Source organism: Phocoena sinus, chromosome 3 (assembly GCF_008692025.1).
Source record: "Phocoena sinus isolate mPhoSin1 chromosome 3, mPhoSin1.pri, whole genome shotgun sequence".
Lineage (NCBI taxonomy): Eukaryota > Metazoa > Chordata > Mammalia > Artiodactyla > Phocoenidae > Phocoena > Phocoena sinus.
Window position 1 is genome coordinate 44,447,380 of NC_045765.1, and position 10,340 is coordinate 44,457,719.

At 51.5% G+C, this 10,340-nt stretch overlaps 1 protein-coding gene across 1 annotated transcript in view; it reads left to right on the forward strand.

The window, feature by feature from the left end:
• Positions 1-8,347, forward strand: part of FAT2 (FAT atypical cadherin 2) — a 67,310-nt gene extending 58,963 nt beyond the window's left edge. Inside the window, exons 20-23 of the mRNA XM_032628814.1 lie at positions 767-1,208; positions 3,641-3,794; positions 6,067-6,524; positions 7,532-8,347. Coding sequence (XP_032484705.1) covers positions 767-1,208; positions 3,641-3,794; positions 6,067-6,524; positions 7,532-8,070 — 1,593 coding nt within the window. The 3' untranslated portion in view covers positions 8,071-8,347. The remainder of the gene's footprint in view (positions 1-766; positions 1,209-3,640; positions 3,795-6,066; positions 6,525-7,531) is intronic.
• Positions 8,348-10,340: the final 1,993 nt, after the last annotated feature.

Genomic DNA, 10,340 nt, shown 5'->3' on the forward strand with positions numbered 1-10,340 from the left:
GCTATTGGCATTTTCATTATTAGAAATTAAAACTGAGAAGTTTTAAAATAACAAGAAACCCATTACATGTTAACATAAATACCGTATTTTTAAGAAAAATTGTTCCATTTTCCATAATTAAAAAAAGAGTGGTATTGTTTTACATTTTTGCAAATTTCTCTTACATCTGGCTTAATAGAAGCTAGCTGGCTCGTACCTACTTCTGCCTTTATCTGTTGTGATAGCGCATGTCTAGAGATCACCACTGTATATTTGTAACAGAATCAGAGTAGAAGAGGCAAATAATGTCTTGGATTACTATGAAAATAGTTTCACCTTGTAGATGCCCTGAAATCGTCTTAGAGACCCACTTCAAGAACTGTTGAACTGTTGAGTAAGGGAGTGGGGGTGAGAGGGAGGTTTTTGGTATCCCTGAAGGCTGAGGAGTATAGAATACTGGAGAGGCCTGTGAAGAAGAATCCAAAAGACAGGGTCTTGATCAGCAAGGCATCTCTGGGCCTCAGTTTCCTCATCTCTGAAATGGAGATATCATCCCTGCCCAGGCCATCCCACGGAGAGCGGCGAGGGCCAAATGAAACCATAGAAGAGCACTTTGAGGGTTTCTATACTCTACAAATACAATGTCTAAAACAGCCTTGAAAATCACCAAACACTACCCCTCCTATCTGTGAAAATAAACTAACATTCTTTGCACTGGCAGCTTCTGAGCAGGGATTTTTTAAGTGCTTCCTGGCTTTGCTGATGGCCATTTGCATTTTCTTTACAGCTGGTCGATGGAGTGCTCCAGCTGGAATACCATTGCCCAGGTGGCTTCTACAGAAATCTTTCCTCCCAGTCTCGTGTGAATGACCAAGAGTGGCACTCTGTTCTGGTGGAGGAGACAGATACTTCCGTTCACCTGTCGGTTGACAGTGCAGCCAACGCCTCCCTTGCGCTCCCAGAGAACTGCTGGAGTCTGAGGCCTGAAAGGGACCTCTTTCTGGGTGGCCTCGTCCTCTTGCATTCTTTCCCAAATGTCTCCCAGGGCTTCGAAGGCTGCCTGGATGCTGTCATGATCAACGGAGAGGCGCTGGAGCTGCTGGCCCATGGCAAGAAGGTGGCGGGCATGCTGGAGAGGCGGGCCCTCACCCAGTGTTGCCTCCACAGTGACCAGTGCAGCCAGAACCCGTGTCTCAACGGTGGAAAGTGCTCACAGACCCGTGGGGCAGGTAAGGCTAGGGCTGACCCTGAGGCTTATCCCAGGAGGCTCTGCAGAGGACCCTGCCAGGTTGAACTAGCAATCGTGTATCACCATAGAGTTTACCAAGCCGATTCCTCCACCACAGTCCTATGAGGGAGGGAGCGGGGGTGGAGGGCGGAGAAGAGAGCCATTTAAACTCCATTTTACTGCTCAGGAAACCACCGGGCTACGTAAGGGATACCCAGAGAGGTAAAGGAACGCACCCAAGGTCACAGGGCTGTTAAGCGAGAGGCGTGCTCAGGGTGCAGATCTCAGTGGAAATATCCCCCTCTTCCCCTTACTGTCTGGTGAGTAACGAGTAGGGATCTGCTAGGTTTACACCAGGGGAGGCCAGTAGTCTTCTTTCTCCCTCAACAAGAACTATCTTTCTTTCTCCTTTTTTTTTTTTGGATGGGGGAAGGGTACGAATGGAGACCTCTGATGTAGAAGGCTGAAGTCATCACACATCTCAGTGTCATCATTGGTGCGCGCTAAGTTTCTCTCTCCCTCTCTTTTTTTTAAAATTTATTTTTGGCCGCGTTGGGTCTTCGTTGCTGTGTGCGGGCTTTCTCTAGTTGTGACAAGCGGGGGCTACTCCTCGTTGCAGTGCGCGGGCTTCTCATTGCGGTGGCTTCTCCTGTTGCGAAGCAGAGGGTCTAGGCGTGCAGGTCTCAGTAGTTGTGGCTCATGGGCTCTAGAACGCAGGCTCCAGTAATTGTGGCGAATGGGCTTAGTTGCTCCGCAGCATGCGGGATCCTCCGGGACCAGGATTCTAACCCGTGTCCCCTGCATTGGCAGGCGGACTCTTAACCACTGCGCCACCAGGGAAGCCCAGTTTCTCTTTCTTATTGCCCTTTATACTCCACTGCCTTCTCCCTTCCTCAAACCCATAGGCAAACATTTAAAGTTTTAAAATGAGTTCTTTCAAAATGTAAGAACTCTTTTTCACATGCTTGAATTTCTAACTTATATAACTGGTATATCATGTTTTACAGTTTTCCATCCACGCTGCCACGAGTAATTCTTATTCATTGCTTTTAATTGCGGCTCAATACTCCAAGGCGTGCACGCGCTCACCTTTCCCCTCTGGACTCTCCCAGCAATGGACATCCCACCTCCATCAACAATGCTGCACTGAACATCCTCCCACATCATGTTACAAACCTGTGTGAGAACTTTTCACACATACACACATACATACGCAACACCCAGAGACGGAATTCACATACTCAGAGTATGCAAATAGTTACTTTGACTAAATCGGGTCAGACTGCTGTCCAGCATGGCCGCAGCAGTCTGTACTTCCACCAGCAAGTGCGTGAGATTCCTAGGCCCCTACATCTCTGTCAACACTTGGCATTCTCCCATTTTCTAATCTTTGCCTGACAAATAATACTGTCATTTCTACCTAAGATACCCAAGGAGTCCATCACTTCTGCATCCCCACCGCCATTGGTCTGACCCCAATCCCCATCACCTCTCTTCTTTTCTTCTGCACCAGCCACCTCCCTGCTCTCCTGCTTCTCTCCCTCTACTAGCATCTTCCAGCAGGGCACCAGAGAGATCTTTAAACAATGTAGATATGAGCACATCGCTTTCCTGCTTGGAATCTTGCAGTGGCTTCCCCTTGCCGTTCAGATGCCATTCAGATGGAGTCCCAATTCCTAATTCCTTCCTGTGGGTCCTATGCCCTGGCCCCTCCCACCTGCTGGTCCACCCTGGTGACATGCCACACCCTCTCCTCCAAACCTTTGCACATGTTCTCCTCTGCCTGAAACATCTTCCTCTTTGCCCCTTTATCTTTTTGCCTGGCTAATTTTTACTCAACCTTCAGGTCTCAACTAAAATATCACCGCCTCCAGGAAACCTCCCCTGGTGCCTAGTTTAGGCTAACTCCTTTCCCCAATGCTTCCCTTCAATAAAACTAATTTTTATGATAATTACTAATATACAGATATTATCTATAACTATCTCAGTTTGAACCCCCAAATTGCCATTTGCTTGCTGTGTGACCCTGAGCAAATGGCATGCATTCCCCGAGCCTCATTCCCTGACCTGCCATCAACTTGTACCTGTCCCTGATGAGGACAATAACAGTAACCAATCTCAGGGCTGTCGGGAGGATCAAATGAGCTAATACATGAAGATTCTTAGAACAACGATTACAATAAATAGTGTTGTCTAGGATGACGATACTCATTATTATCCTTTAGATGCCTATTCTCTGTAGTCTGTAAGTTGTTTGAGGGCAGGGATCCAACCTTCTTGTCCAGCAGGGCACCAGTGCCTACCACAGTGCATGTGGCAGAGAGAGGCACTCAATAACTACGTGTGAACACTGGGATCTGCAAACACACGAGAACCTGTCCCCTGGGGCCACTGGACCAGAGTGCTCTCTCATGGCCCTGCCCTTCTCCCCAGGCTATGTCTGCACATGCCCCTCACAGTTCTCCGGGAGGCACTGTGAACAAAGGAAGGAGAACTGCACTTCGATGCCCTGCCTGGAAGGTGGAACTTGCATCTCTTCCCCCGAAGGAGCCCCCTGTATCTGCCCTCACCCCTACATGGGAGACAGGTAAGCACAGGAGAGGTCCCCTGCCATTGGTTCCTCTCCCTGAGTGTGGCACCACTGGGGGATGACCTCTGCACTCTGACCCCTAGAGAGGCCAATGGGCAGCCAGGGGCTGAGTGCTCTGGTTACCTGGCTTCTTGGCCTTTTCCACGTGTCAAGGCTTCTCCCTCCCACCACCTGCATCAGAACACTCTGGGAGGGGAGGTGCTCGTTAAAAAGACAGATTTCCCAAGCCCTATTCTGAACCTACTGAATTGGACTCACTAGGCTGGGGCCAAGGAATCTGCAGATCTTCGGGCAGTTCTGATCTTTGCTGAAGTCTGAAAGTAGCTAAAGCTCTTATTCTCTTGCTCTGGACCGTGACTTCCCAGAAAGCGGCCTGGGGGTAATGATTCCACTTGATTCAGGCACTGCTGTGGGCCTCAAACCCCACCACTAGCTACCTGTGCCTTGTATTATGCTGGCCTGCGGGGTTGTAAGGGAAGGAGAATCATCCCTAGAATCCTAGATGTAAAGAGGCTTTGGCAATTCTCTGGTTTTATGGCTCCCCAACTTGGAAACCTTTAAAAATCATGAGGGGGACTTGTGAAAAATACAGATTCCTGGACCAACTAAACTGTAATCTCCAAGGAAGGAGATTCTCCAAGGATTCTACTTATAACAACAAGGTACCCCCTTGCTGTCAGTGGGTACATAAGAGATCCAATGATATAGTCCATCCACCCAATTTACAGATGAAACTGAGGCCCAGAGAAGGAAAGGGCCTGTCCAAGGCTCCCCCGTGTGTTTAAGATCCAAGTCCTTTCTTTCAGCACCTGGCATTTCCAGCCCCACTGTGCGCCTCACTCTGCAGCAGGGGATTCTCTCCATCCAGGAGATGTGTTAGGGCAGGGGTCCCCAATACTCGGCCAAGGACCGGTCCGAGGCCTGTTAGGAACCTGGCCGCACAGCAGGAGGAGAGTGGCGAGTGAGGGAGCGAAGCTTCATCTGCTGCTCCGGATCGCTCCCCATCGCTCGCATTACCGCCTGAACCATCCCCTCCCCACACCGGCCCGTGGAAAAACTGTCTTCCGTGAAACCGGTCCCTGGTGCCTAAAAGGTTGGGGACCATTGTGTTGGGGGACACTTCCTGGCTGAAAGCGGTGTTTGCATTTTAAAAGAGAATTTGGGGAGGCCAACGTGTAACCCAAAGGACAAACTGTTGGTGGTGAAATTTCAGGCACTGGGACTCACGTGGGATGGAGGGAGCCTTTCCCAATGTCCCTCAAAAGTATGCTAACGCATATATATGGAATCTAAAAAAAAAAAACAAAAAAAATGGTACTGATGAACCTAGTTGCAGGGCAGGAACAAAGAGGTAGACATAGAAAATGGACTTGAAGACATGGGGTGGGAGGGCGAAGCTGGGGCGAAATGAGAGTATCATCGACATATATACATTAGCGAATGTAAAATAGTTGGCTGGTGGGAAGCAGCAGCATAGCACAGGGAGATTGGCTAGGTGCTTTGAGATGACCTACAGGGGTGGGATGGGGCGAGGGGAAGGAGGCTCAAGAGGGAGAGGATATGGGGACATGTATAAGCATGTCTGATTCGCTCTGTTGTGCCACAGAAACTAACACAGTACTGTGAAGCAATTATACTCCAATAAAGATCTATTAAAAAAAAAAAAGTAGGTAAAGCTGACTATAGAAGTCTCCTAGGAGCCTCACACCAATGAAAGCCAAGCTGAAGGTGACCTGAGAGGTCATATGGTTCTAGGGGGTTCTCTCTGAGCAAGCTGTCCCGTGTAAGGTCTGTGTGGAGCCATGCTGGGTTCCTGCGACCTCCTGGTGAGGGACAGAGGGAACACTGGCGCCTGGTTACCATTGCTGGGTGACTGCTGACTTGTATCTGGGACCCTGACCCGAAGGACAGCTAGGTTGCTGGCTGCCTCTACCACAGTATATGATTGGAAATTTGACCTCAGTGGTAGGCAGTGTATCCAATGCCTAGATCTCACGGGTGGAACATAATGGACTTGCCCAGAGCCTAGATTCAAATGGTCATGAACAAGGGTATTGCTGAGTCTCATACCTCACTGGTAGAGGATGATGTGAAACTGAAGTTGATGTGTTGATATGTGTGATAATTACTTTTTTTTTTTTTTTTTTTGGTGGGAAATTGGAGAGGCAGGCTTGAGTGCAGGGGTTTTTATCCCATACATCTTTTAAGAGGGGACATGGAAAGGGCAGTATAGTGACTCAGTCCCCTGACTACTTCTCTGTGTCTGCAGGTGTGAAATGGAATCAAGGGGCTGCTCAGAAGGACACTGTCTTGTCACCCCTGAGATCAAAAGGGGGGACTGGGGACAGCAGGAGATTCTGATCATCATAGTGGTCCTACTGGTCATTGTCATAATCTCTACTGGGCTTCTCTTCTACTGCCGCCGTTGCAAGTCCCACAAGCCCGTGGCCATGGAGGACCCAGACCTCCTGGCCAGGAGTGTTGGTGTTGACACCCAAGCCACACCTGCCATTGAGCTCAACCCCCTGAGCACAAGCGCCTGCAACAACCTGAACCAAGTGGAGCCCAGCAAGACCGCAGGTCCAAATGAACTCGTCACTTTTGGACCCAGCTCTAAGCAACGGCCAGTGGTCTGCAGCGTGCCTCCCAGACTCCCGCCGGTGGTGGTCTCTTCCCACTCTGACAATGAGGCCATCATTAAGAGGACCTGGTCAGGCGAGGAGATGGGTCAGTACAGCCCACAGGCCTTTAGCCTCTGGGATTGATGGAACAGGGTAATAGACTGAAACACTCCATTATCTGAGCCACCATCCAGTCCATGAAGGGACGTGGTCAAGGTCACGGTGCACTAGTGGGCTGCACCAGATCCCAGGTCTCTGGACTCAGAGTCTGTGCCTCATTCCGCTGTACCATGATCTACTCCTCTAACTTCCAAGACATTCCACAGGATTGATGTCCATGGCAGAAACCTGTAGACCCTGGATGGGGTGGGTAGGATCCCTGAAGTGAAAAGGGGGCTTCTGGATGCCCAGTCTAGAGGTACAGTAGCCTTGGGCCAGACCTGGCTGACCCAGAGGAGGGACCTTCACCCCCTCTCATCTTTGGCTCAGAAGGAGGTGAATTTGTAAAGCACTTTATATTTTCTGGCTTATTCAGTAATAGTTAAAACAAGTATTTGCTCTTTCTGCAAATTGGGTCCCATAATTGGGACCCATAAAGCCACAGTGACTTATTCTAACTTCCCCAACTATTCAGTAGCAGGGACAGAGGTAGGACCAAGGATGCCTGATCTCTAACCTTCGAAGCCACATCTCATTTAATCCCTCTCTGTGATAGATGCCATCACACCTCCTAGTCCAAAATATGTGTTTGTTTCCTTCAATTAAGGAGACAAAACTCGCCAGTAGGACTTGGGATAGAGCTGCTGTCTCCAGGAATGGGGGTGGGATGCATGGAGCCATTCAGATTCTTCCCTTATCCACTGACCCTTGGATCAGTGGCACAAATTTACAAGACGGGCTGGCTTTGAGTTAAACCTCTGGCTTTGAACTTGACCCCATTGGATTCTAGATATGAATCTAAGCTGCCAGAGACAACGCACAGACGGGCCACGTACCCACCGACTCCTCGGCCCATCTGTACCACATGCTAAGTCATGTAGAGCAGCCCTTAGGCCAGTTGGAGCTTTCACCAGGGAAACTCAGAGCTCACCCTATCTTGCTGTTCCCTTTCAGTGTACCCAGGTGGAGCCACAGTCTGGCCCCCAACTTACTCCAGGAAGGAACGCTGGGAATACCCCCGCTCCGAAGGGACCCCCGGCCCTCTGCTGCCATCGCCTCGCTGCCACCGGAACCCAGCTGTGATGCCGGACCCCACTGGCCTCTACGGGGGCTTCCCCTTCCCACTGGAGATGGAGAACAAGCGAGCACCCCTTCCACCCCGGTACAGCAACCAGAACCTGGAAGATCTGATCCCCCGACGGCCCCCCAGTCCCCGGGAGCACCTGCTGGCCCCCTGTCTCAACGAGTACACAGCTATCAGCTACTACCACTCGCAGTTCCAGCAGGGAGGGGGAGGGCCAGGGCCCTGCCTGGCAGAAGGGGGCTACAAGGGGATGAGCATGCACCTCAGCCGGGCCGGGCCCTCTTACGCCGACTGCGAGGTAGGGGGCGGGCGTCCCACGGGCCGGGGCCAGCCCCAGGCTCCCTCCAACTATGAGGGCTCTGACATGGTGGAGAGTGATTATGGGAGCTGTGAGGAGGTCATGTTCTAGCTGCCCTCAGACGGAGGCAAGGGGGAGGCCGAGGACTTGGCGCCTTCCCCTGTCTGGCGGGGAACCAGTTGAGCGTGGCTGGGAAAGTGGGAGGGAAGCCCCCATACCCAGTCCGGGTTGCCACATCTTGAAATGTGCTCTTCCAGACTCCCAGCTAGTCCCTGAGGATGGAGGGAAGCTGAGGGTAGAGCTCCAGAAACAGCACTAGGGCCCCCAGCAGAAAGGGTGTGCACAGAGCCGTTACCCTTGAAACCCAGGAAAAACGGACTCCTGGGATGGGTAAGAGGCAGTGTGCGGACAGTTCCTAGGGAGTCAGGGCCTGAACGGGCCTGTCGGACGCATTCTTAGACCTGCCCGTTGCTGCACACGCTGCAGGCCGAGGTGGCATCATGCCTCACAGGCAAGCACCACAGCTGCTGAGAGACACGGTCCAAGGTCACCGACCCTGCAGGGCAACAGGGTGTCCTAGGGGCCGAGAGGGGAGCAGCAGGGGAGCAGCTACCACATGGCACTTGTACGCCCTGCCTGCCTCGCTGCAGAGTCTGCTCCACGTCAGGCACCGAGCTAGGCATCAGGCGTAAGACAGTGAACTATGGCAACAAGGGTTCCCAAGGAGCATCACTTGGCCTCAGCCTCCTGGAGGTCCCACTCCTCTAATCTAATTCCAAACACCTTGAGCCTCCTCTTTAAGTCTGACTTAAAGCCTGACTTTCTACTAGCCAGGGCCTGCCAGGATCTGTGCAGCCCCTGAACCGTCTTTGTTAAAGAATTCAGACCTCATGGAACTCTGGGTTCGTCAGCCCAAGTTTCGCAAGCACTTTGGGCCAAAGGCAAGAAGGACATCATTCTTCATTTTAAAAAAAATTCTTAGGCACTTTTCAACCTTGCTGTCTGGATGAGTTGCCCCAAAGGGATTTTTCTTCCATAGACACAAGGAAGTCGGAACTCCTGTGCAGGGAAGGGTGGAAGCAGGGAGCCAGACATCAGGAGTATCCTTTCCTGCCCCTCTGTTTCAGAGGCCTGCCAATCCAAGTGTTACCTGCAGCGACTCAACCCTATGCATGGAGGGTCATTGTGGGCCTGTGTCTGCACATGTGGGTGCTCATGTACAGTACGTGTGTACACATGTGCAGAACATATGTAGCCCGGAGTGGTAGGGACCAGAGACTTCTGGTGGCCTTGCCACTCCCTCACCTGCCAATCCCTGTCTCCGGTCCACTGCCTTTTCATGTGTCTTGCTTCTGGAGATGAAAGTCTAAAGGAAGAGCAATAGCCACTCTTACCCATAGGGCTGCTGCCTCCAGCAAGAGGGAGCTGTGTGGGTGACAGGGTGTTTGCGTGCATGGTTCATGGCTGTGCGGGCGACTGTGAGCGTGAGTGACGGGATGCCTGGTTTTACTGGTTATTTGTGGTTGTTGTTTTTTTTTAATAATAAAATATCTTTTTTACTGTTATTTTCCGTGTCACTTAGGCTGTTTGGTCAGGGGAAGGTCACAAGGGTCTATAGGCCCTTCCAAGCTGAGGTTCGTGGGATTTAGGGGCTGGAAGGGGCCCCAGAGGTCATTAAGCACCATGATTCTCAAACCTTGCAAAATGGCTAAAATACAGATCTCTGAGGCCCACACATATAAAATCAGAACCTCTGGGAGAAGGGCCCAGGACACTATTTGGAAAAAAGACCTCTAGTTCTGATACAACTGTGCATAGTTAGTGGACAAGTCTGCTAAGCAGCAGGTGAATGAAAGGCCCTGGACAAGACTTCAGGACTGCTGACCGCCCCCCGCCCCGGCCAGCACCCTTGGCCACACATCGCACTGGTCAGGGAGAGGGGACAATATCGCAGGTTTGGGAGGCCAGCCTCCTGATGCCCAGAGTCAGCCTTTGGCGCTGCTCCACAGCTCGCCCTGAAGCCCAGCTGGACGTGAATGTCACCAGGCAACCTGGTCCGTGCGGGCCTTGAGGGTACAACACCAAGACTGGACAGTCCAGTCCCTGCCGACAGGCTCCCAGTGCAGGTGGGCAGAGAAGGCACGTCCATGGGAGGCACCACAGCAGACCGTGGCTCTGGGGTCCGATGGGCTCGGTTCCAAACCTGCCGTGCCACACACTAACGTGGTCTCAGGCAGGTATGACCGGGCCTCTCACTGTCCAGTAAAATGAAGAGTAAATAATATCCCTATTCTCAGGGATACGTTCAAAGAGCTTACAGCAGCATAAACAATAACTGATGACCATCACGCTAGGGCACAACACTGGGTAGTATACAAACG